Source organism: Vicugna pacos, chromosome 14 (assembly GCF_048564905.1).
Source record: "Vicugna pacos chromosome 14, VicPac4, whole genome shotgun sequence".
NCBI classification, from domain to species: Eukaryota; Metazoa; Chordata; class Mammalia; order Artiodactyla; family Camelidae; genus Vicugna; species Vicugna pacos.
This window is the reverse complement of record NC_133000.1, coordinates 7,813,620-7,841,595: the sequence shown is the minus strand read 5'-3', so window position 1 is coordinate 7,841,595 and position 27,976 is coordinate 7,813,620. Positions and strand designations below refer to the sequence as shown.

At 42.7% G+C, this 27,976-nt stretch overlaps 1 protein-coding gene across 1 annotated transcript in view; it reads right to left on the bottom strand.

Moving 5' to 3' along the window:
* KL (klotho) overlaps window positions 1-26,030 on the bottom strand; it is a 40,703-nt gene extending 14,673 nt beyond the window's left edge. Inside the window, exon 1 of the mRNA XM_006208995.4 lies at window positions 25,211-26,030. Coding sequence (XP_006209057.2) covers window positions 25,211-26,026 — 816 coding nt within the window. The 5' untranslated portion in view covers window positions 26,027-26,030. The remainder of the gene's footprint in view (window positions 1-25,210) is intronic.
* Window positions 26,031-27,976: the final 1,946 nt, after the last annotated feature.

Genomic DNA, 27,976 nt, shown 5'->3' with positions numbered 1-27,976 from the left:
CCAGCCTCACCCTCTTTCAAAACTCAGCCCAGACATCACCACCTCCAGGCAGTCTTCTCTGACATCCTCCCCCTCCCCACCCTTAAATATCCATTCCATGTGTCTCCACAGCTGGCCTCCACTGAAGACCTGAACCATACTATGTTGAATTCATTTAAGTGTCTAAGTTGCAGGTCTTTTGAAGGCACTGACTAGGTCGCTTCTCTCTCTATTCTCCGATTCTAACAAAGTGTCTCGTGCAGAGTAAGTATTCAATAGGCAGGTATGGAGGGAGGAAGGCTGGCAGTAAGAATCAGATCAAAGAGTCTGGGACAGAAGCAAACACTTTTCTGAGCCAGAGCAGAAAAACTCTCTCACAAGATACACTGGTTGCATTTCATTTCTGACACCTTGAGAGACAGAGAACTTTCAGGTACCCACCATCAAAAATCAATAAATAAATTAGAAAGGATTTGGCATGGTAGGCCTCTGAGAATAAAGCTGCATTGCCTCAAAATGCACTAATGATCCAATTTGGGGCACAAGACATCCTTCTCACTTCCTTCTGGTATGTGATTACTTCCTTCCTAGCCGCAGTCTGTATTTTGTTATCTAGGGTCTGAGAAATCTAGAAATAAAGGGACTTCATATTTCTTTCTACCAATGCACTAGTATCACCAAATTTTGGAAGTCAAGTAAAATACTCTGAATCCCACAGCACATATAGATATCTCCTCTCTGGCTAAACTGTAAGCTCCTTGTTACTCACCTACCTGTATCCTTCCCAGAGCCCAACACGAAGGTCCCCACAAATGAAGTATTTTAAAAGAGTGAATGAAGGGGAACATCGGAGGTGAGCTCCACAGCCACCCCCACCGTCTGCCCTGCACCACGCCCCTGACCTCGGCGAGGGAAACGCAGCCCAAGCAATGCACAGCAGCCTCTCTGCGCTGAGAAGGCAGAGGCCAGTGATGCCTGCTGAAGCAGGGCTAAGTCTTGAAGAAGAACTGCACAGAGGAAGGGCCCAGAACTCTGCATGGGGATTTTCGAAGGTTGTTGGCTAAATATGCATAAGATAAGATTTCGGAATGCTTAACAAAGAGCGGCTGCCAAAGGTCTGAGAGCAGAATATGAAGGTTGTCCAGGACTGGGGACACGGCAGTTCAGGAAAGCCACAGCGGAGGAGCACAGCTGGGCCTTCAGGCGTTCAGCTGAGACCCGAAAGGCCACTCCTGGGGAGTAAGAACAGAACTGAAACAGACCAGCTCTAACAAAAACTAAATCCAGTCTGGCAGGTCCAAGAGAAGCCTCTGGTAATTTAACTGCCTGGCAGAACAAAATACCACACCCTTTAAAGGAATACAGCATAAGCTAGATTCCCTACCACATGTCATTTATATGGTCTAGGGTTTATATCCAGGGTTTTATAAATTGCTACACATTGAAAAAGCAAGAAAATGAAAATCTTAATAAAGAAAAAAAAGGTATTCAAAACAAACAGCAGCTAAAGCCAAAATGACCCAGAAGGATTTTAAGATAGTTACTAAAAATATGTTCAAGGGTTTCAAGGTAAAGATAGATATAGAGCAAACAAATATAGAATAACAACAGAGAAATGGAAACTGAAAAATGAAAAATAAATACCTCTGTTATTTATAGAAAACATGATTATCTATATAGAAATCCTAAGGACTCCTGAAAAAAACCTACTAGAACTAGTAAGTGAATTTAGCAAGTTAACAGAATACACTGTCAAGATACAAAACTCAATTGTATTTTAATATATGAACACCAAATATTTGGAAAACAAATTTTAAATACAATACCACTCCCAACAGCACCAAAACCATAAAAACTTAGGAGTAATATAACAAAAGATGTGCAAGACTGCTACACAAAACAGTGTAGGAGAAATTAAAGACCTAAATAAATGGAGAGAGATAATCATTTTTAGGGATGGTAAGACTCAATATTGTTAAGTTATCCATTCTCCCCAAGTTGACCTCTATATTCAACACCATCCTATCCAAAATCCCAACACAATTTTTGTAGAAATTGACAAGTTGTTTCTAAAGTGTGTATGATAATTCAAAGGACCTAGAACGTTAAAGTAACTTGCAAACGGAAGAACAAAGTTGAAACATTCACACTATCTGATTTCAAGACTTATTATAAAGCTGTAATAATCAATATAGTGTGATACAGTGACAAATATGTCAAAGGAGAAGAATGGAGAATTTTAAAAGCCCATGGCCAATTGATTTCCCACAGATGTACCAAGGCAATTTTATGGCAAAAGGAAAGCCTTTTTCAACAAACTCTCCCGCAACAACTGTGAAAATACGTGGAAAAAAAGCAAGTCCAACCTTACACCTTGCATAAAAATTCATGTGGATCCAAATGTAAAAGCTGAAACTATAAAGCCTGTAGAACAAAACACAGCCTCTTGATCTTGAGGTAGGACAGGATTTCTTAGAACACAGAACGCACTAATCATAAAAGGAAAAACTGATAAATTGGACTTCCTCGAAAGTAAAATCTGCTCATCAAAAGTTAACAAAAAGAAAAAACACCGAGGGTAAGTATTAAAATATGTATATGAAAAAAGAATTATATCCAAATAAATACAATAATCCTATCAACTGATAATAAACAAGAAACCACCTCCCTTCCCACCGTGGGGGGGGGTGGGAATTCGAACAGACATTTTCCAAGAGCATCATTGTTCAATATGCACATGAAAAGGTGCTCAACACCGCCTCATTAGGGGCATGTAAACTAAAGTCAAAACCAGCAACCACACCCACTGGAATGCCCACGACTGAACAAACTACTGTTTCAAGCAGCAATATGGATTAACCCCACAAATATTACATAGTGAGGAGTCTGGATTTTGTCCTGAGTGAGAGGAAAGCCGCTAGGTAATAAAGCATAGCGGTTAAGAGCGTGGATTCAGTCAGACTGTTCTAACTGTATGCTTCTTAGTTGTGTGACCTTGGACACATAATCTCTCTGTGCCTCTGTTTCCTCAGCTGTAAAATAGGGTTAACAGTAGCACCTTATCTTTACATCTTTATAAGGATTAAATAAGTTCAATATATGGAAAGCACTTAGAATTGTGATAGTTCATTAATGATTATTATTCAAGTGTGGTGGTAGTAAGTTTGGTTTATGATTTTTAAAAGGTCACTGGTTGCTGTGTAGGGAATAGACTCTAGGAAGGCAAGATGGGAGCGAGGAGACCAGTTAGGCAGCTAGCACAATGGTCCAGGCAAAAGATGATGCTGGTTTTGGACCAAAGGAGATAGCAAGGAGAGGCCAGATTTAGGCTATTGTTGAAGATGGACTCAGTAGAACTTGCTGATGAGCTGGCTGTTACACATGACTGATGCGGAGGAGAAAGAATCAAGGACAACTGAGAAAGCAACAAAGTAAGGGACTGGGGAAGGGAAGTGGTCAAGTTCTGTTTAGGTCAGGAGTTTGTTATCTCAGTGAAGATGCCTGGTTGGGAGCTGGGTAAATGAGTCTGAACTTGGAGAAGACAGGATGGTATTAATCATTCAAATGTATTCCAGAGGTAGTACTAAGCAGGTCACTTTTTTAAATCATTTCTTAGATTTTTTTAAAAAATTAAATGGAATAATTCTTAAAGGATTAATCTAATCCTTCAAATAATCTTAATTAAATGGACTGAGATGAATGGTAAAAGAACTGAAAATGCAGCCCATAAACAGAAAATCATTCAAACAGCTAATCTGTGTCTACTTCCTACACAAAAGAGCCCTCAAGATGTTGTGTTAGTTCTAAATTAAAGGTACACTCTTTTGAGAAAGGTCAAAGGACTAGACAAATTGCAGGGAGAACTGAAGACTTTTTCCCCACTTTGGCATCCTTTTGCCACAAGTTCAAGAACAGTATCACAATTACACATCTGAGACCTTTCTTAAAAGTCACTGCTACACTGGGCTGTTACGTAAATACTCCGATTGGCCTAATGTTCGTGATTGTAGACCAAAGTATTCCTCTTACTTCTATCAGCACAGCCCCGTGGATTATAAACTGCTGTTCCTTCAGGTAGAGTTTTCAGGCAGCCTCCCACAAAACAACCAACTAATAGAACATATAAATAATTTCAAAAAAAAAACAGCCAGCTATAATTTTTATCCACAAAAATAACCAGTAGTCTCTGTGTAGTCTCCTCAAAAGTTGCGTGGGACCTGCCCCTATCACCTAGGCGGTCACCTGTGCCCAGGGTCTCACGTTCACCTTCCCTGACACCCAGCCATACAAATATATGGAAATAGGCAGCAGCCGGGCTCGCTTGACTTTATTTTGTACTTCTTAGCAAATTAAATAAGTAGAATCTCTAGCTCAATCACCAAGCCTTACAGCCTCCCACAAATTAACAATTTCATATCTCATCACCACTCACATCCTGATGTCTAAAGCAAGTCACCTGGCCAAGGCCAGCGTCAAGGATGGGGCTGAATGCAAACCCAGAGCGGAAGACACAGCAACATTACTGGGCAAAGGGTGAGGGTACGATGAAGAGATGACAAAATTGGGGCTTTAATTCAGTCCACATCACGTTGTAATTCACTAGAGCTAGGCAATGAAAAGGAAAGTGTTGAAGATAACAGCTCATGTGCAGTACAAAGCTAGACTAACAGTCGGCCTGAAGAGTTGAAGATATTTGCTGGAGCTACATAATCAAATACCTTTACTGATTTATAAAGGTGACTAGTTTGATAGACAGCTTAGTTCTCATGCCAATAAATTTATAGTCATTCATTTAACAATCATTATTGAACACTTACTAAATCTAGACACATAAGTACTGGGAATACAGAAATGAACAAAATTGCAGGATTAGATGAATGCCACTACTTACTAAATACATAACACAGATAGAAAAACTGACCCCCAACGTTCCAAAAAACATCCCAAAAGAAAATATATGACCCTGATATTAAGACCTCTCCATCCAGATCTGATATATTGGTATGTTCTATAGCATAACATTTTGATTTCCAATCTATAAGATCTTCAAGGTGAATCTGATTACTGCGTATGATTGCTAAAACTATCATTCAATCCTATGGAACTAAGTCTGAGATTAGATCTCCTCTAGAAATCACAGGAAATCATGGCATCTGCTAGTTTTGAGAAATGGACAATAAGTTAGATAACAGATTTCTTTTCCTTTTTTACTGTGGTAAAATATACAGAACATAAGATTTACTTTTTTACCAATTTTTAAGTGCACAGTTTGATAACGGGTGTATGAAGCACCTACTTTGTACTGTCATACTAGGTTCTGGAAACACTGAACGTGGATAAGGCACAATATCTGCTCTCAAGAAATTGTTAGCGTTATCCACTGGTCTTACAGGAAAGCTGTACAAATAAAATACTGTTTTCTCTTCTTCTACTTGAAATCGAATTACCCAAGCCTAGCCAATGAGACATCTTCCTTGAGATTTTTCTACTGGAGTAGAGGCAAGGGTGTCTCCCAAGTCTGGAGTGGAAGGAAGTATATCCGGAGTTGCTGACAGGGGAAGAGATCCTTGCAGCGGACGTGAAGAAGCCGAGCTGACCCAAGCACGCGCACATGCGTGTGTGCACAGGCGCAAGAAGGCGCGCACAGGACCTCAGGTGCACACGTGTGTAGTGAGGGAGAAAGACTGTCCTCCTTGATGATAATGGCGATCTGCAAGTTCGATTCCCAGAGTCCCTGGAGCTCTTCCCCAGTTCTGAGAATTACTCTAGTGTCCTTCTAATAAAGTCCCGTTTCTTCTTTAACCTTTAAATAAAACCTAGCTTTAGTTGGGGTTGGTCATTGGCAAATATAGAATCCCTTAATACACATATAAACAAATTTGAGATCCTGTAAGAACTCACTCAATTAAAGGCATGCTTTTACAACTCGGCAAGATAAAGACTAAGGTAGATTTTTTTTTTTAATCATGGTGTAATTTTAGAGTTTTCTTACTTATGATCCTTTTGTCTTAATTTTTCCAAAGTAGGTTACATAAAAGGCCTTATTCAGTTGTTTTTAAATTAAAAATTCCTTCAAATGAAAATCTTTTCATAGCTCACTGTGTAAATACATCAATAAATCAGAGATTAGGTTTCTTGCCTCATTAATTTATCTGTACAGAACTAATCAACATCATTTAAATCACTCTATTTAATACTAAATCACGCTGATATGAAAATCCTTCCAAATCGTCGATGCTAGGTTGCTAACAAAATATCTGGCCTGTGACTAGAATCTGTCTGGTCCATTAATCACAACATTATCAAAGACACAAAGGAATTCAAATCCCTGGGCTTTGCTTCTGTTTTTCTAACAGCAACAAAATGAGAGCTGTGAAAGGAACAGGTAAGGCGACATCAGGCTAGATGAGAAAGAGCGACAAGAAGATAAAGGACTCTGATAAGGGATGTGTTCACAAGATCAGCAAAAACATCCTAAGCTTCATCAGTCAGCCAGGCTCTTTTCGGTAAACATCTGCTACTATAATCAGCAAAGTAATTCTATAATGCCCTCATGCAATGGCTACTCTCTGATTTCAATGAGATTGAGGAAAGAGTTTTTCTTCCATAATAGTCACCTTTACTTTCTAAATATTTACCTCTGCCTCATCACCTAATTCTCCTGCTTTGAGTTATCAACAGCAGATGCCAACTGACTGTCTCTCTCTGAGACTTTAAGATCATTTAACAGTTCGCAGGCTCATTTACAGCTTTCTGCTTTTTAAATAACTCAATTCCCTTGCAGTAGAGAACACTTTTCACCTAAAGAGAAAGTGACATGTGAATGTGTGAGGGCTTCTACATTGTCAGACAGGATAAGATTACAGAAATATGAAATATGCTTTATGGAGTAGCCGATAATAGAAAGGAATCCGCTGGCCCTTTTCCCCCTCTTTTTTTACCCATTTGCCTTATGTGGTAGCAGTTTCAACATGGTCTTAAGTCAAAGTTTTTCATACCACAGATTCCAGCCGTGAAATCAAATTACACATAGCCACAGCAATTTTGAAAATTGAAATAAAATAGAACTAATTAGAAAATATCAGAGTGCCCTGCCTGTAGTAAGTAACTCCTGCTGTGAATGCATCAAACATGTAAAATGCTTTTCTTAAGGCTGGGGTCAAGATCAAAAAAATTTGAAAGTCACTGGCCTACATTAAGGGATATTTTCATTCTGCACGTGTTCACTGAGCACCTACTTTATACTTGGCCTCATCCTGGCACCTAGGAATCCAACAGTGAACAAATCAGACAAAGCCTCTGCCCTCGTGGAGCTTCCATCTTAGCAGGAGGAGAGACAACAAATTTTAATGAATGTAAATTTAAAAGAATGTTAGAAGGTGAAATGTAGTATGAAAATATAGAACAAAATAAAGGAGGCCTGGGTGCCAAGGAGAAAAAAATGCCTTTTTTTTTTCCTTTTCGGTGGCACTCACAAGAATCTTGATTTTCCTTTCATTGACTATGTCGTAGTTTAAATCTTTTCATTTTCCATCTCAATAGGACAAAATCCATATGTGCTCCTATTAGGCAGGAATCCTTTCCATTAACATCTGCCCTTACAGAACTTAAAATACCCTAATCCACAGTAAGTAGCAACTCTAACAAAGGCTCACTCCCTTCTGCACCCCATAGAGTCAGAATCAGCAGTAGGATTAACCTGGCCAGGCCCGCCCCTGGCTTCAGCTCAGAAAGACATTGGTAATCCTTCTGCCCCATTTCCAAGTCTAGGAAAATTTTTCCTTACAGTCTCCCTTTGTGATCCTAAATAATCCCCAAAGATTATTCTTTATCACACACACACAAAAAGCTGGTCCCCTCGGGCTTTGGTTGGATTCATTTACAAATGTTCATCGAGGGTGTTAACTAACACGCATAAGCTTCTGGGCCCTGCAGTGTTGAGCAACTACTAAATCCAAAGAATGTGTTTCTGTCTGGGGATCGAGTAAGGAATGGCAGACTGCGTTTTCACAGCCACTCTTATGCCAGAGGCTGTGTGTTTGTTTGCTTTGTTTTGTTTTGTTTTTTAACTGCTCTTCCAAGGTCTTCTATTCTGAAGCTAAAAACCCAACCCAAGAAATTCATGGTCACACATTTCATCGGCAGTATCTATGAATTTGGTGAACTCCTCTCTCCTCCAGGCCCCGGGCAAGCACTTCCTGAGCCAGGAAGGGGTCCTCTCTACTCCCACTAAGTCCGGGTGCTGGGAGAAGCATTTTAAATGGGTGTCCAGGGTGTGCCTGGTTTGAGAAAGTGGCTTCTGAGCAAGGGCCCAGAGGAGGTGAGGGAGCTGTGGATCTGGAAGTAGGGTGGGGAGACCATTCCAGGTAGAGGATGGGGCACAAATAAGGGCCCCAAGGCACAGCAGCTAGCCCTTCCTGCCACTGGAAGGCAGTGAGTGAGGGCGCAGGAGCCGGAGTGGAGGCCAAATGTGTTTAACACCTGTGAGAGTGTTTCTAGAACAGAGAACTCGAATCATAGCTGCTTGACCCGTCTTCCTCTATGACGAAAGGGAAAGTTAAAAACCACAGGGTTTAAACATCAAAGGAAAAGGAAAAAAAAAAGAAGAAAAATTTTTCTATCAGATTGTCAATGACATGGTTTTCATTCCCCCGTCTTCTTTATTTCTCACAGAGTTGCAATAAACACCAGGAAACAGCTACACACAGTTTCTGCTGTAACCCCTCGTGACAGATTGTTTGGTTTCTTTCACTTTTCAGAAATGAGAATTGTGAGGGGAAAAAAAGAAGACCTCTGAATTGAAACACACTTTTTCACGACTATTAAAGGATTTATCACGTAATGATTATTTCACTAAGCAAATATTTACACAATGAGCAAGTCATTATGCAGGAGATAACGAGGGGTCACAGCACAGGTAACAAAATGATTATGACCCAAGAATGAAAGTGTCATAAAAAGGATTTTTTAAAAAACACGATGGGGGTTCAGAGAAAAGAAAGATTCTTTCATGTTGAGGGAAATCAGGGAGGTCTTCACGTAGGAGGTAGTTTCTAAACCATAAATTGAAAGATGCATAGGTTCTCAGGAGATGGAAAAAGGCACTTTCAGCAAATCACTGTGAGCTAGAAAGTGTGTGATGCTGTGCTGAAATAGACTTTCCAACCACATCCCCCACGGTCCTCAAAGGTGTGACCTTGCCACTTCCCCCACCAGGAGATCCGTGCCCCTTTCCCTGAGTCTGGGGGTCGTGACCGCTCTGGCAGAAGTGACACTACGTAACATCGAGGTGAAATCAAAAGTCAGCACCACCTCCTCCTAGTTCTCTTGGGATGCTTGCTGGAGGGGAAGCCAGTTGCTACGTTGGAAGTCTGACAGACCTGAGGCCACCATCATCACGAGGCTCAGGGGTATCTGGTCAACAGCCAGCACCGCCCAGCTCGGTGGAAGCTTAAATGACCTGCAGTGCCCAGATGAGCACTGCCCGGATGAGCCCTTCCTTAATTTCGACCCAAACATGTAAGCAAAATAAAATGGTTATTTAAAGTCAGTAAGTTTGGGCATACCACACAGCAATAGTACGCGGAACAGACATCTGTGGGTTAGTGCTTGTTTTCTTAATTAGCAGTGGTGAGTCTCTAGACGTTAATGAAGGTTAAAGATATTGGTGAGACGTTAGGCCTCATTTTCCTCCATTTCAGAGTGCTGATGTGTAGACTAGGATGAACTCATTCTTGGTCTAGACATCACCAGCACACCCACAGATGAAACCTGCGCTGTGCCGAAGGCAGTATGGAGTAACTTAATGCGCACTGGGAACAGGGGTTTGGAAAACCTGGGTTCTGATCCCAGCTCGATCAACTAAACTCTCTGAACCTCTCAACTAATTTGTCTGTCCCCCAAAATACACAAAAGCACTTCAGAAACTGTAAGGCATTAGTCAGTGGTACAGGTTTTTCAAAATTATTTTCAACTAAATAAATTCATTCCTGCAGTTTAAAATCAAACAGTACCAAAGGCTTATGAAAAATAGTGTCTTCCCCCCTCCTCAAACTCCCACTTCTGCTCCCTGCAGACAGCTACATTTAACTTTTAGCTGCTCCTTCTAGTAATTACCATCATATTCCTAAATAAAATGCTTCTTCCAAACCTGAATAACTCCTTATAATGAAGAGTTAGCTCTCACGTCCGCCAGTTTTCTTCCTTTGTTCTCCCAAATGTCGGTTGTTATTCAAATCATCACTCAATATTCACATCAAGGTTCTTATATAAATATTGTTCATTGCAGAGCCAAACAGGACACCATTAACATTTCCCCTTTTATGGGGACAGCTTTTTAAATTTCCCTTGAGTAAATAATCACCTCATTACTAAACTTGCATAATATTCCATGTGTGTTTTAATGCTTTTGTGATTCTCCATCATATTCACTCCCATACTGTCTATTCTATTAAGTCTACTTTTTCACTGGGAGCTCTCCCTTCCCTGCTAGAACACTCCATTCTCTTGGCTACATCTGGACTAGGTGCTGTCTAGAACTATTCTCATCCTAGGATTTTTCTTTATTTCTTACGGATTGGAGCCATACTTTTCTAGAACCCATTTCTTCCCATTTATTTACTCTGTAATTTTGTTGGTGCATGGCTTCCATTAGCTTCTTAGGGAAAGCAAGCTTTCTAAACCCCTCTGTAACTGTGCATTCACTGGGCCAGGACCTCAGAAGGGTCTTCAAAGCTAAAGGCTTGTGTTCTGCAGTTTGAGAGCATTTTCTTATATTATTTCTTTTATAATTGCCTGCTTTTCATTTCCTTATTCCTTTTCTGTAACTCCTATTAGTTTGATGTTGAACTTCTGTGTTTGATCTTCTAAATTTTTTTCCACTTTCTTTAATATTCCCAATTCTTTGTCATTTTGTACTACTTTGGGAGTATTTCTTTTACTTCACTTTTCAATCCTTTTACTAAACTTTTTTCAACAATCACACTGTTGAGGTTCAAGAATTTTTTTTTAATATTCTCTGACTGTTCCTTTTTCAGTTTGTGTGTATTTAATTTCCTGCATGTGTTTTTCTGGCAAAACAGGACCATACCTCATCCCTCCTGACAGAGATTTCATTGAGATAACGCTCCCCAAAGGACACAACTCCTTCTACGTGGCCCACTTCACTTGCGTGAAACAACCTGTTCACCCCACTAGGCATCACCCTCTGCAGCAGGCCCCCCAGCAGATCACACTATCAACCCATGTGTTACTCTGAGCTTCCTCAGCAGAATTGCATCTGTATGAAATAAAATCCAGGGTTACAAACTGTGTGCAGTTACAGCACGTGACTCGAATAATAGGTACAGGCTCTCAATGATTGAGTGATTGAGCTTATTTATATAGAAGTCATATATTTCTAAAATCAGTGTATTACCTGAAGTTCATATGAAATTCAATATCGCCTTCTGAGGTCACAGACCAATCATTTCAATTCTCTGACTGCTACCCATGTTGGGTCTCCTGAAGACCTCCAGTCCTGCCCTTGCCTTCCAGCTCTTTCTCAGATTGTCTTTATGTATCCTGAGGCATCCTTTTAACTACTGTCACCAGCATGTCCAACTCTGTTACCTCTTGCCCTTCTACTGTATCTCTCCTCAGACTACATTCTTAAAACTTGGATTCCTAATTACTGCTGGAGGAAAGCGTTCCAGGAGACTGCATGCTATTTCAAGTTCATCATCTCCAACAGGGGATCCCCAAAAAGAATTTGCAATTATGATCATGGAGCAGTCATCAGGTACTTTGAGGGATCATAGAAATCAAGGTGCTTGAAAAACGAAAGTGTTCTTAGTTTTAAAAAGGGAGAAAATATGAATTTCAGAAACAACAGATCCATAAGCAAAATTACATAATGGCTTGATAAAAGTACATCAGTACTGAGGAAGAGAAGATAATGAGGAGGCAACAGGGATTCATTAAGTAAGTGCCAAACTAACCTCGAATAATTTTTTGCAGTATTATATAAGTTATCTGGGAACACAATAGACTCTCTATGTAATAATTTTGACAGTTGCCAGGCCTTCTTAGGATATTCCTGGGGTCAAGAAAAGGAAAAGCAGGGCATATGTAAGACAGTACTGTTGCTGTACGAATAATTAATGCTTCAAGGACTATATTCTAAGAGTATTCATTGATTAAACAAAAATGTACCAGTTTCTTATTAAGTGTCAAACATTGATAGATGTTCGAAACATTGATTAATGGGAGATGCCCACTTGAGAGAACGTGACTAAAAATATCCCACAGGGTTTACTCATAGCTCGTACTATTTCTTTTCAACATTTTTATCATCGAAAAGATGAAAACTCACTTGGCATTCATCTGAAAATTGGGAAATGCTTGATTCAAAAAGAATTCTCCAGACCAAAATGCTACAAATGTGTGTGATAACTGGCAAAATTAAGTTTTAAAGTGATGGTAATATTATTTCTTTTTTAAACTTTTATGCAACTTAAAACAACAAAAAAAAATCCATTTCCTGCCTTACTGCTCACCTCTACTGTCCCCAGTTTCCTCTCCAGAGGTAACCATCTTTGACTTTTATGACCTTTTTCCTCTGAAATTTACACATTCCCATACCTCCCTACTTCAGACAGTATCCACTGACTTACTGTTACAGTAGGTGAGGATTTAGTTCTCTCACACAGGCAATTCTGTTATACAGCAGGTTTGGGTTTGAATAACCAATATTCAGTACTGACATGATTCTACCAACATGGCTATTACTTACAGCTGAGCATTATAATGGTCATTAAGACTAAATTTTATTTCCTATTTTTGTTTTCCTTGAAGTTATTAATTGCATGGCTTTTTCACTTCCTCAGTTTTCTTTGTGCCTGTGGCTAATTCTTCCCATACTTTCCAATAGCCTCTCAGCACAAACTTCTGCAAGGTCACGTCAGCCTCCAACACTTGACCTGGAGACACACTTTTGGAATCTTCCACTCTCCTGGACCGGTTGCTCTTAGGTCTGCTGCGCAGCTGATTTCCTAGGTCTACAATTCATCATCTGCTCCTGGGTTAGACCTACTGTTCTGAATATCCCACATCTTCTACCTTCTTGTCTATATCCTGTTACATGGAGTTTATCCTCCAATAACTTCCTAATAAAGTGTTCATGGAAGATGTATTCTCTGAGTCTTTGAATGTCCTGAAATCTCATTATTCTACCCTCACGAATGACTGATAGTGTAGACAAGTAAATTCTTGTTGGAAATAATTTTCGTTCCTTTCTTCTCATTGGCATAACTCACTGGTCTTTGTAGTAGCCATGAAAATGTGCCACTCAAGTCTCCTGCTGTGAGGAGCATGTGACTGATGGCACCAGCTGCTACCCCTTTGACTGTCCACAGCATTGGCCCTGAGGCCATGATTCTCATAGCTGCCCCATTATGACTGAACATGGCAGGGCTACTAAGGCAGACCCATTCCTGCAAGCCATGGACCCCTACGAAGGTAGTGTTGGCTCAAGGACTCCTCATTGGCCTGGCTAGATCTTAGACTTAAACTGGATATCTGAGACTCTTCCCACCCCACCCTCCTTCCTACCCAGTCTTGTTCACAAGTGTCAGACATGCATTATGGTCTAAAGGTGCATCTGCCTTCTCTGACTTGCTCCCCTTTATCCTTCACAGTTGTTTCCCCTCAATAAATGTCCTGCACACCTAATGCTGTCTTGACATTTGCTTTTCAGAAGACTAAACAAATGCAAGTGAGGTTTCACTTCCCAGAAGGCAAAGAGAATGCCATTCTGAGTGATACTTAGGGGGCAGATGGTCTCCTGGCACAAGATGGTGCCCTGATTGCTAAATATTTCCCCAGTAGTAACTGGGGAAATGTCCTGGTGGAGTGGAATTCTGCCATAGGTGCATGACCCAGGCATTCCAGTGCCTGTAGGCGAGGGAATTGGCTGGTTCCTGCTATATTGTATTGGGTCCCCACACAGAGATATGAGAGCCAGAGGGTCTTATTGGTAGCTTACAGAGAGAGCCTTATCTCCTGTAGTGGAAGCACAGACACAATTTAGCATCAGACCTAGGGCCTGATAGGGCTACAGAGTTCCAGAGATGTTTAAATGCTCAGCCAAGGCAGGTCTGTTATGCCAAGGTCAGAGCCCTGACTGGGAAAACCTGGGACTCTGAAACTTGGAAGGTAGTTGTCCCTGAGAAGTTGGGCTCTTCAGACCCCTAGGTACATCTGGAGCGCACAGAGGTGGCCTACCCCCTCCCTAGTGAGATACAGCACTTCCCTATGCTGAAGGGGCCTCTCCCCTAAAAGCCAACAGTGCCCTCTTTAGGAGCTGACAGGCCTCTAACTAGGGTTAAATCCCAGCATAACCCACCTGGATACAGCTGAGCCTGATAGAGGAAAGGTGTCACATACCAAAGTGGCTTCAAGATTTAGTATGGACTGGCATGAACTGGAGGAGTACCTTGAGGGTCCTTGACCAAAGGACTGGAATATAAGACAGGACAAGACAGAGTATTGATTAGGAAGCACTCTCTCCAGAAATGTGTTTAAATGCTCTGAGAAGGACACTAGGCGATGGGGCAGACTTGCTGCTAGGATGGCTCTGAGAAGCCCAGAGAATGTGATGGCCAATCCTGAGTGGGCAGAAATGCTTGAGTTGCCCTGATAGCTGACAGAGGAAAGAATAAAAGAAGCCAAGAGAAGGAGGCCTGATGGAATGAATATATTATGTGAGGCCAAACCCACCCACCAGAGGTCAGCACTTCACAGGCATGCCAGGGAAGGAGACACACCACTCACAGAGGCCATGAGGACGAGGGGGCCCCAGCATCACTAAGAAATTCAGTGGTGGCACGCACCCCACTGCAGGCCAGGGCTGATGGTGAGAGAGGTAATCACTGAGCTGGGCTTGTTACCATCCAGGGGAGTGATGAGACCCTAAATAATAGAGATGAGGCAGCAGGTAGTGCTTAAAGCCAGAAGCCAAGAGGCCCAAATACTGCAGCAATGGCATGGAGGAACTGCCAGCCTCTGCAGGGAGTTGTGAAGATGGTTAATAGAGCAAAATAAAAAGTCATCATCCCTCGCTGGGTTCCCAGATTGCCGGTTTTCAGATCTATAACCCACTGACTAAAGAGGTGACTGTGAGTTCCTAGGAGAAAGGATCCTGAAACACCACAGCAGGTATGATCTGTAACAATTTCCCCAGTTCCAAGTTCAATATGGAAATTCACGTCCTACAGTTCCAGGAAATTTTTATGAATTACTTCCTTATTTCCTTCCTCTTTATTTCAGTTATCTGTTGCTGCAAAACACACCACCCCAATTAGGGGATCTACAAGGATGTAGTTGATTTTGTAGGTTAACTGGGCTTAACTGGGCAGTTCTGCTCCATGTAACGTAGCAAAGGTCACTCATATAGCTGCACTCAACTGGGATCCCAGTTGGGCTGGGAATGTCCAAGATGGTGTTTTCTCTCACTAAGTCTCTCTCCATGTGGCTTAATTTTTTCAATGATCTAGCCCAACCAAGTACTGGCTTTTAAGAGAGAGTGATCCAGAAAGAAGAGTTCCAATGTCAGCGTAGTGATCAAACTTTTGCTTGCATCACACTTGCTGCTGTCTCACTGACCAAAACAAGTCACATGTTCTAGCCCATAGTCCATGTGGGAGGCAAGTACACAGGGCATGATTACTAAGAAGCATGGTTCCATGGGGCCCCCAGGTATAACTACTACATCCCTCAATTCTCTCTTCCTGGAACTCCTATTATTTGAATGTTGGACCTGTAGCTGGTCTACTGATTTTCTTACTTTTTTTTTTTTTTAACTATTTTCCATTTCTTGGTCTTCTTGCCCTATTCCTAGAGAGATTTCATCACCTTTATCTTCTAATCCTTCTATTAAATTTTTCATTTCTGCTATAATGTGTTTAATTTCCAAATGCTCTTTTTTCCCCTATTTTATTGTATTATCCTATGATTTTCTAGATGCAACATATTCTCTTAACTCTTTAAGAATTTACTGAGGTTTCTTTTTTTTTTGAGGTTTCTTAAAATTTATTTATTGAGATATAACTGACTGTTTTAGTTTCAGGTATGCAATATAATAATTCAAAATTTGTATATATAATGAAATGATGAGCATAATCTAACCATAAGTCTAGTTAACATTCATCACCATACATAGCTACAATTTTTCTCTTGAGAGAACTTTTAAGGTCTACTCCATTAGCAATTTTCAAATACACAATACAGTATTATTAACTATACTCCCTATGCTGCACATTACATTCCATGACTTACTTTATAACTAGAAGTTTGTATCTTTTAACTGAGTTTTCTTTTTTTCTTTTAGCTTTTCTTCCCTCCTTGTATATTCTCAGTTTCCTCCAAGTTTTCTTTCCAAAAAGTTATGCTTTTTTTTTCTTTGTTTGAATGGGTCTCTATTTTTCATGTTAGAGGATTTCCTCAGATCCTGTTGATTCTTGATTACCAACTCATGTTTAAGAATGAGAAGCAAAAACTCTGATTGGAAGGTCTGAGCACATGGGTGGGGCACGTTGGCTTCAAGCTTCTCTGTGAGGGTTCTGTCTCTGCCATTTGCTGTGGAACCTGGAGGATCAGCATCTTAGGTCTCTCTGCAGGAGCTCATCAGACTCCCTGGAGAAGATACTTCCAGCCTCTCCCTGGAAAGTGGAAGTCACATGACCAACATGCTGAGAGACTGGTGGGAGGAGAGGGCTGGGGCAGGATTGGGGGGGTGTCTCAGCTTTCAGTCCCATAAGTTTACTTTGTCTTTATGTTCAATATGGTGCTCATGCCCTCAGATGTGCCTGAAGTCTCTCCGTTCAGACACCTTCCATTTTATACACCCCAGAGAATTCACTTTGAGTTTTCTTTTTGAGTAGAGAAGGGACAGATGGCCAGCAGTGGAGATCAGGGGAAGAAATTGAGCAATCTAGTTGTTTCTTACACAGCTTTCAACCAGTTCTTATTCTAGCACCCACTCCCTTCACCTCAAGTTCCAGAGTACCTGGCTTTGCTACTCTCTGAGCCCCTGGAAGATTCTGCAATTGTAGGATTGGTTCTTGGCTTCTCCCACTGCCAACTTCGCAGTCAGGCTGCTCAGATCCACTGAGTCAGGAATCCTTGTCCATCTGCTTCTCAGGTTCCCAAATTGTGCCACTGCTCTGCTTTCTCCACTGTGGTCTCTCTTCCCCTCCCTTCCCTCCCTCCTCTTCCCTCTTCTTTCCTTGTTTTAACAGTTTCTTTATTAAAGTTTAATGGGGTTCCAAGAGAGAAAAAAATTGATTGGGTAAATTCAGTCTTCCATCTTTCCCCAGAAACACTGCTTATGATTTCTCCGTCACAAAAGTAATAACATTTTGCTTATAGAACAGTTAGAAAAATCAAGATAATCAGAAAGAAAAAAAGTCACTCGTAATCCCACTATCCAGAAACAAGCCACTGTTAACAGCTTCCTTTTTGCCTTCACATTTTCAGGTGGGGAGGGCAGGGGACAGTGCATTCTTTCATTCTGGCAACAAATATCTGCACACTCCCTATGCAAGGTCAACATGACTCCTGGCGTCTCAAAGCTGAGGTCTTTGGGGGGAAGACACACAAACAAATCATTTCAATAAAATGTGTGAAGTATTATTAGAAGGACAGTACAGGATTGTATAAGAGCAGAAAGCAGGGATATCAAACCTAGGCTTGGGCATGTCAGGGAAGAAGCCTGGGGGAAAAGGCAGCAGCTGGCGAGAACCCAGCACAGCCAAAGAGCTAAAGAGCGCTCTCTGCTTACTCACACTTATTTACACAACAGAGATACAAAACAAACATAATATTCCAAACGGCATTCTTCTCTTAATAACATACCATGTGCAACAGTTTAATCACAATACATCAACTTTTTAATAGCCAAATGCTTTCCCACTACACCTGTGCACTGCTGTTCCTTTAACCCATCATCCTAATATATTTATTTTCAGTTTTTAAGAATTACCAACTGTGGTAACCCTCTTCTTATCTTTGCACATTGAGGTTGAAATTTAATAAGATTAAAAGTTTAAAAATAAACAACCAAAGGAGGTGACAGGGGAACTCTGGCTTAACAGCAATTCACATGGGGAAAAATTAAAAAGCCTAAGAGGTTTTAGCCGACTGCAAACTAATCCAAGTCCGCAGGGAGGTGACAGCCAAAACCATCGATGCAGTCTTGGACGGCACTGACGGGATTCAGTGTCCAGAACAAGACGAGTGCGCTGACATCTGGGCCAGCTGAAATTTGTCCTGCATATCAGATCTTCAGCAAGGCCTTCAAAGAGCCTGGGCTCACCTCTCCTGCTCCGTGTCCTCCCCCTCCTTTCCTACCTGAGTTTCAGCCATTCCATGTGGCGTGAACTGCGCACCGGGAAACACTGCTCCACCTGGCCTGGCAACACCGCTGCCTCCCAGAACCCAGGACACAGAATGCCCTTCCCACTTTGGGTGTCCTCAGTCTCTCCACCATGGGCAGCCCCTTGTTAAGGACAATGGACACAGGCAGGTCCCACAGACAACCCTGTTCTGCTCTGTTCCACAAAGACCTACCCCTCTGGGGAGACAGAAAGGTCAACTCTTCCCCCTCCCTCTCCACCTTGTCCCCAAGTGTCAAAGGATGAAGAGGCCTCCCAAGGGTCCCATTCACATCCCCAGGTTTCAAGGATGCTCCTGCCTGCCCCACAGCAGGCTCCCAAGAAGGAGCCCTTACCAAATGCCCCCTCCCTCCAGTTCTCAGAGGTGCAGCCACAAGGGTGAATGGAGAAGAAAATACTGAGGAAGTACACAGTGGCCTTGTCAGATAGTTGAAAAGCTGTCTCATCAAAAAGCAATTTGTTTTACTCTTTGAGATTTATGAGGGCAGAGACAACCAGGGATGAGTCCTGTACAGAGGCAGGTTTCTGTTCAATATAAAAGACAAGTCGAGTGGGCAACTTGAGAGGAGCTGGGTTCCTCTTGCAGCAAATAGTCAGGCAGAAGCTAGAAGACCCCAGAAGGACCACTGCAAGGAGTTGGTCTTGAGAAGAAATTTGACCTGGGATTTCCCTGAACCTTCTAATTCTAACATTCTAATTACCATATAATAGTGGACTTAATAGACAGAGGGATATTATTTGCCTTGGAAATGCACAAAGCCCACATACCTATCTGGGCGGGAATTTTCTTCCCTGTCCTTCCTCACTCTTTAATAAAAACTCCTTCCCAGATACTGGGTGAGAATGCAGACTGTAAAAATTCAATTTACAAGACAGAAAAAAAAAGGACATATTGAAATTAGTAGAGATAACTTTATATACATATTTATCCATTCATTAAAAATTGTATCGAATATTTTTTCTGCTCCAAGGACTGAAATAAGCACTAAAAATTTAAAAGTAAATATGATACACAGTTTCTGACCTCAGGGAATTACAAATGAGTAAATGATCCCTTTTGCCTGTTATGCAAAATGGGAGTAAGTCAAGTCTTTGAAGTATAAATAAGAGTTTATCCCAAGATAGAAGGAAGAAGAGATATAGAGGTTCTTTAGATTAACTCTATACTCAGAACATATCAAGACAGAGTACATAAAAGATAGATTATGCTTATCTGTTTAAGTATAGATTACAAGCGTCACTTTGCAGTTTCCTAAGAAGATGCGGCTCTTGGCGAAATCAGTAAGTGTGTATTTTTACTGATCCACTCTTTGTTTCTTGTCCTCCCAGTAGGCCTGTATTTTATTCTCTTCTTACACCTAAAATTTCGTTTATACCTGAGAATAACACTTATTGAAAGAAACATACTTTTTGTACAAATTAATTATAAAATTCTGGCTTGGAGCGATCATATTGTTTGAAGAATTAAGATAACTCAAGACTTCTGTGTGCAAAATTAATAACTAACTACATATTTAGGTAACATGGTTGTGCATTCATTCATTTTGCACTTAAGAAATGCATATTGATATGATTTGAATGCTTAGTAGTCTGTATTTTCCCTCTTTTCTTCAACTCAAAATAATTGGCCTTGTTAAACATTGCTATGATTTTGAAATTAGTTTGTTAGTTCTTTTCCTATTCTTAAATTTTTTTCTTGGACTTGACTGTAACCTTCAAAAAACACTGTGTTCAATCAGGTATTCAAAAGGGAGTGAGTCAAGCTTTTCAGGACATACTTTAACCATTGCTGATTAAACACACTATTGAACCCAATAGTCTATAAAATACATTAACAATCAACCCAGTTGATTATTCCGGCCATGTACCAAAAACATTTTAATGAGAGGAAAATCAGTAAAGTGCTTCCCCAAAGTACATAGCATGTATAATTTGAATACTTGGGGAATGAAAATTCAACGAGATAACAAAGTCACTTCCAATATATGCTCCTAAAGTCAACCAAGAGAATTCCCCCACCTCCCATTCTGAAAACATCTTCAAAACATTGCATAGTGACCATAGATAGTTTCCAATTGTTTGAAAAATTTTACGATGGAATCATAAATTTTTACTGAAAATATGAGATTCTGTCCCATACTGATCCTCCTATCTGATGATGATTTGGTACTTCCTGTCCCACAGGAAAGTGGCTAGGAAGACTGTCAAAGAGAGCAGACCCTAGGAGCATCAGTTTACAAAGGCAAAATCAGGCTATTAAATAGTCAGAAGCCACTTACTGAGCACCCACCAAGGGCAAGATGGCATTTAGGGCAGATGAAGTCAACCTGGTTCCCTTACTTAAGGAATTGCCTGGGTAGTGAAGTGGTCAAAGGAGGCAAATGGTTAGACAAAAGCAAAAGTGTGGTAGGTGACATCAGAATGAAGCACTTTGGGGAAAGAGGGTGGAAAGGGATAAACTGGGAGTTCGAGATTTGCAGATACGAACTCATGTATATAAAATAGGTACTGTATAGCATAGGGAACTATATTCAACATCTTATAGTAACTTATGGTGAAAAAGAATATGAAAACAAATATATATATATATATGTTCCTATATGACTGAAGCATTGTGCTGTACACCAGGAATTGACACATTGTAAACTGACTATACTTCAATAAATAAATAAATATATATATATATATATATATATATATATATATATATATATATAAAAGAATGAAGCACTTTGGGATTTCTTAGAAGGAAGAGATGGCATTTGGGTGTGGGGCCAAAGGAAGCATGTGAGCTGGTTCTTGAAGAAAAAGTGTGATTTTAATAAAGAAGGAACCTTATCTTGTTCACACGCAATGATATCTTTGAGAATATCCATCATTGCACAGTGCAAGGGGCGAGGGCAGAAGCAAGGACATCAGCTAGGAGGCTATTCCAGTGATCCACGCAGAATTTGATGGGAGCTTGGACCAGCAGCTGTAGATAAAAAGAAAAGTGGCTGGATTCTGTATACATTTTGAAGGTAGGTAGGGCTATAGGATTTGCTGATGGATAGAAAATAAGATGTAAGAGAAAGGAAGGAGTTAAGGTTTGGGGCCCAACACACTGAAAGAGTAAAGTTGCCATAATGGAGATGGGGAAAATAAGAATTTGCTTTTGGATATAAGGTATGACATGCCAGTTAACATTGAAGTGGAGAGGGCAGTTGTCTATCCAAGCCTGGAGCTCAGGGCAGAAGTTCTGGCTAGAGACTCAAAAATTTGCACTCATCAGAATATAGACAGTATTCAAAGAGTTCACTGGGAGGGAATCCAGAGAAGAGGCCCCAGGGGAGGGAGCCCTGGGCACTCCAATATTTAGAGGCAGGGTGAGGAAGAATAAGTGAATAAGGGGACTGGGAAGGAATCACCAATGAGCTGAGGGGAAAGTGAGAGACAGTGAGATTCTGGAAGCCAAGCTGAGAAAGTGTGGCAAGAATGAGAGAATAGTGGCTGCACAAGTGCTGTGAACAGATCAGCTGAGACAGGAACTAATGCTTAAGACCAGCCACGTCTGCCCTGCACACAATCCCCAAACTAACACCTCCCAGCCCCACCTCCTCAAGCAAAAGAAGTTGTCTTTCCCCACAGGTTCCCTGCATAAGCATTTGTAAGACTCCCTGGGAGGTCCATGTGCATCTTCAACTTGGGTCTGGTCCTCTCAGAAATCCACGGGCAGAGCAAAAACTCAGAGGCACCACTGACTCCCACTGACTCCCAGCTATAGGCCTTACTACTAGTTCTTCAGGGGCCATCAAGAACCTTCTTTCAACATAGAAAACAAACTTATGGTCACCACAGGGGAAGGGGCAGGGAGGGATAAATTAGGAGTTTGGGATTAGAAGGTACTATCATATATAAAATAGATAAAACAACAAGATTCTACTGTTCAGCACAGGAAACTATATTCAGTATCTTATAATAACCTATAATGAAAAAGAATATATATGTATAACTAAATCACTATGCTGTACACCAAAAACTAACACAACATTGTAAATCAACTACACTTCAATTTTTTTAATTAAAAAAAAAAAGAACTGTCTTTCAAAAGATGTGAAGGCACAGCAGTCCCTCTTCAAGTCAGAGAGAGGAGAGTCTTCTTTCTGGGTTATGCTGAGATGGAGCAAAGCAGCCTGGACTCCCAGGGCTCCACAAGGAAATCTCCTTTTCAGTTCTGGAGCACGTGTGCGCACACACACACACACACACACACACACACACACACAGTCTATTTTTAATCTAGGTTTACCCCAGTACCAAAAACCCACAAAAAAACACGGAGACCTCCATTCTGAGCAGAGCCTCCCACCCCATTACTCATCTTGCAGTTTGTCTGGCCTGCCTCCCATCCTCCAGGCCATCAGACAGTGACTCTATGGGGAGAGACCCCCCCCAGTTTCCCCAGGGGGTCTCCTTAGTCCACTGGTACGTTAGTGGGAGCACAGAGTGGGGCAGGAAGGGGTGCTGGCCAACGTCATCCCTCACCAGCACCAGATCCTAAATGCAGATGTTTATGCAGTGGCCCCTACCAACAATATCTAAGCCCTGGCTGAAATGTTGTATTACCAAAATATTCCATCACCAAAAGCTGGGGAATATGATTTATCTTTTCAAATAATATCAAAACCTCCCTATCCTCCTCCCTCTATCACATGCACCAAGAAAGAATATTGAAATCAGAATGAAAATATCTCATATGAAAAAAATAATTTAAGATACCATTTTTGATCATGACAACTCACTTCTTCATAAGATACAAGAATGACTGAACTCCAAACCAAAGAAATTTGAAAGCAAAATTAATATTTTACAGCAACTATAATTTTGTTTGCAGCATCAGCAAAACCAACTGTCCACCTGTTACTAATTTCTTATGAACACAAAGTCCACTGCATTTCTGGGAAGAATGGTTAGTGTTTGGCAAGTTTTTCTGTGTAAGGATACAAAAATATAACCGAAAAGTTAATCAAAAGGCTGAGTGGACCCAAGAATCGAAAGCATGTTGTCTGTTTAACATACCAGAGTCCCAGAAAGCTCCTGCAGTCCCAAATTCCCTGTCTTATGTCTGAAATGATTGCATAAGTGGCTGTAATATCAGTTGATGACTTTTGCATTTATACAGAGTTTATCACATGTGTTCTAAAAATAGAATGCATGTGATTTAAATCTAAAGTAGTGATTTTGCAGGAATGTCTATGAGGTCCTTCAGCTGGTCCACAAATCTCTTGTTTCCAGTATTAACTAAAATTTGCTTATGTTTTCTTCAAAAGAAGGGTAAGCTTTTCCCATGGTTTTTCTGTTACCAACCATAAACAGGTGGTGGTTAGGGTCTTCTGATTTTTTAAAAGGATTGACAGACTGAAAAAGTGTATTGCCACTGCTCTGAAGTATCTTAATGAAAAACATATATCAATATGGAATCACAAACTTTTTTGTCAAACATATCCAACATACTTTTATGATATGTAGTGGCAAACAGGTTTTGTGGAACTGACATACAATCTAATTAGCCATTATTACAACATTATCAGCAGCTCCAAGCAGTAAGTCAATTCAATAAGCACTACTGTTCTGCCTCAGTTATCTATGGCTTCAATTAAAAGTGTGTAGAAGTGGTGTTCATTTTGAATTTGTTCAAAATATGTGGTTTAATTCTAAATTTCAAAATAGGTCTTCCAATAGGCCCATGAGTCACCAAAATACAGTGCCAAAAGTTATACATTTAAACACTTTTATTAAAATGTTTGCACATACACATAAAATATTCTCTCATGGTACAAAATTCTGTACAAAGTGTACCAGCAAAACTGACATTATAAATGAACCCTCAAAACAATGAGACCTGATCTTGAACACTAAGTAAAGGAGAAAAAGAAGGAAGAGTTATTTGGGAGACAACTTTATTACAGCACATCAATCCTTCCTGCTGTCAAAATGTATTAAGCCTTTCACACAAGGGTGTTAAAAATCAGTTGTGTCAGGCTCATAATCTCATCCCCAAGGAGCCCTTTCAGCTGGAGAGAGCAGCACCGTGGAAGTACAGTTGTTGTAGGACTCAGTCTGTATCACGCTGTGGCTGTATTTTATGTGTTTTATGGCTAGTTTTGTTTAAGATTGTATAAGGGGGTCTTCACACCCCTGCTGATTAAGTAAGGTTGGTGGATGCAGTTCTCAATCCTGCCACAAAAGGAACTTCCAAAGACAGTTTACCTGCTCCTCAGGAGATGTGATTTTGACACATTCGAATCTGCTGCAGTGCGAACTTGTGCCACAAGCAAGATAGACCTTACTGGATTAATACTGAACTCAGGACATCCCTACAAACTCTAGCAGAGAGTAATGCTATTTCCGTGGCTTCCGAACATACTTGTTTCTTTCCTCCACCTCCTCCACCCCGTGGCTGCTTCTGGCCCTCCCTATCTTACCTCTAGGAATCCCTCTACCCTTAGAGAAAGAAGCTCCCTTTTCTCACAGGAGAAACTGATTCCAATTTCTTTTTGACAAATGGGCTCTAAAGGGCACTCACTCGCGCGCCCACTGCGGGGGGTTCCCCGCCCATTCCCAACTCCACGCCACGCCTTCCAGGGAAGCCCAAGGTGCTCAGTTCACCCCCGCCCCCCAACCCGTGGGAATCCCTGGTGACCTCAGATGTGCTCAGATGGAGCTTCATCTGACCGAAGGCTCAGGCAACCCTCTTGCCCCCTGACGCTTGCAGCGGCCCTCGCCCCGGCGTGGCCTTCCGCCTGGCCCCTCGAACTCACCAGGAGGAGGTTGTGTGCCACTAGGTACCCGAGCCGCGGGCTTCCCCGGACGCCGGGGGCCAGGCGCCCGGTGGCGTAGCCGTGCCAGGCCACCACGTACGGGTTGTCGATGGTGATCCAGTACTTGACCTGGCCGCCGAAGTGGCGAAAGCACAGCTCAGCGTAATCCCTGAAGTGGTCGGCTAGGGCGCGGTTGGCCCAGCCTCCGTAGGCGTCCTGCAGGCGCTGGGGCAGGTCCCAGTGGTACAGGGTGACCACGGGCTGCACTCCCAGCTCCCGCAGCCGCTCCAGCAGGCGCCGGTAGTAGCGCAGCCCCTCGCGGTTGGGGGCGCCGGCGCTGCCATTGGGGAGCACCCTCGCCCACGAGATGGAGAAGCGGTAGTGGGAGACCCCGAGCTCGCGCAGCCCTTCCGTGTCGCGAAAGACGTTGTTGTAGCCGTCGCTCGCCACATCCCCGGTGGCGGGAGGGGACGGCGAAGAGGCGCCCGACGACAGTCCGGCTGCCGGGGGGTCCCCTGGGGGTACCGGGGGGCGGTGGGTGAACGTGTCCCAGATGGACGCGCCCTTGCCATGCTGCCGCCAGCCGCCCTCCGTCTGGTAGGCGGCACTGCCCACGGCCCAGAGGAAGCCGTCGGGGAAGGTATCGTGGAGGAGCCCCGCGGCCTCAGGGGCCGGAGGGCGCGCGAAGCGGGTCCAGGTTTGCGCGCCGTCGCCGGGCTCAGCGTGCAGGCGGCGGCCGCCCAGGGCCAGCAGCAGCAGCGGCGGCAGCAGCAGCGGCGGTGGCCGCGGGCGGCGCGGCGGGGCGCGGGCGGGCATGCTGTGCGGGAGCCGGGCGCTGGGGCGCCGCGCCGCGCCCCTTTATGCCCGCGCCCCGCCGCGCCGCCCGCCCCCAGCCGGCGCGCCCACCCCCGCTTCCCCTGGCAATAATTACCTGTGGCCCCGCGCCTCTCCCCGCCCTGGATTGCGGGGCGGCGGCGCAAAGGGCGAACCAGAGCCCGCGCAGGGGGCGCCACAGCGGGCAAGGTGCAGCAAGCGCCGCTCCCGGGCGTCGGAGAAAAGGCACCTGTTCCTCTCGGCTACCAGGGGCCACTGAGGATCTTTCGGCGACACTAGTTCCCAGCGCGCCGCCTTCTATTTCCCATCCGCGCGCCCTCCTGGAAAAGCCGCCGTGACCGGGTGCGTCGAGGAAAGGAGGCCGCCAACTTTCCCGAGGAGTTGGGCGCGGGATCTTTGCCTGCCCACCCGGGGTCCGCCCGCCAGGAAGCACCTGCTTTCTCTTCTCTCCCATTCGGAGACAGAGAAAAGTAACTGCCATTACTACAGCCCATTAGGGGCTGGCCGAAAGTGTATTGGGAGGGCTGGGTGGGGAGAGCTAGGTCTGAACTTGAAATGCTGGGAGAGAAAGACTCGTGGTGGACTTTCCTTTAAGGTCTTTGGGGAAGATGCTCGCGTGAAGAGGCACCCTATGCTCGCAGGCCTGAACGGCGCGTCCCGCAGGCCCCCGTCTAGGGCGCCTTGGAGGAAAACAAAGGAGATGCTTTTCTCTCCCTCTTACTGTTATCTTTTAATCATTTCAACCCAGCAGTTATTCTTTAATTCGATCTTGCAGAATTACTTGGTGAACTTCAAATGACAGCTGTGATTGTTCTTCTGAGAGAAACACCAAGGTTTGGACTTTGAGTAACTCTCTTTAACCTTTATTAGCCTTTTGCATCTGTTTTTTGAATAATCACGTTTTAGCTTTCACTCTGAGCTGCGCTGGAGCAGGAGGACCCTGGGTCCCCTGTACGACCGACACCTGATTAGCGAAGGGAAAAGGGAAGAGGGATTTAGCCCAAGCGGCCACTCCCACCCTCTAGGACCAAATGGAGTCATGACGTTTTTCCGGTTACCAAAGAGCCCTTTTGACGGAAATCGTAGAGACACAGTGTCCCTTTGAGTGTGTGTTTATCTGATCTATGAATAACTGGGGATGGACGGTCTGGGCTGCACCTTTGTGATCTTGGCCCTGGGACAATCTCTCCAAGTGTTAGGATCCTTACTTATAAAATGGAGATGGCCGTGTCTGCCCTGCCACCGTAGAGGCTTGTGATGCTCACATGAAAAAAAGTATGCACACAGAGAACTCACATATGGAAAGCCCAGACAAATGTAAGTCCTTGTTAATATCTTTGAATCCCTCTCCAGTACATGTGCCTCAGTCTCAGCACACCTGCCCCTGTGCTGAAAGACTAAGATCCTCACAGAGGTACATCCATTCTCACCCAGTGATCATCCCTGCTCTGTTTCATACAAATTTAAAATCAATAGTCTTAAATGTTGCAGATGAAGGCACTTCTATTAATTTCCTTAAAAAGTAAGCACAACAAATTTATTCTAGTATTTCATGAACTATACCCAACTCCAGCTAGCATATATTATCATGATTAGTAAGATTAAGCCATCAGGCTGGAACAAGACATTGCTATTCTGTTACATGTGGCATTTACATTTTTTGATGAATGTGAAATAACAATGATACTCTAGCAATTAAAAAAATTACACCACGAAACCACACAGTCACACTCTCTTCCAGCTAAATTAAAAGGCTTCTATGTCTGTATGCAGGATCACTTTTCCTTTCTAGAGCTGAAGATTAGAGTGTCTGCTCCTTGTAGCTTGTTAAGTTTCAATTAGAAATGCTTCGTGGGTCTCATGGAAAATAGCTCAGGCCAAATGTTCACTTACTGATGTAGGGTCTGTTTGCTCAGGGCAGATTGTATTTAT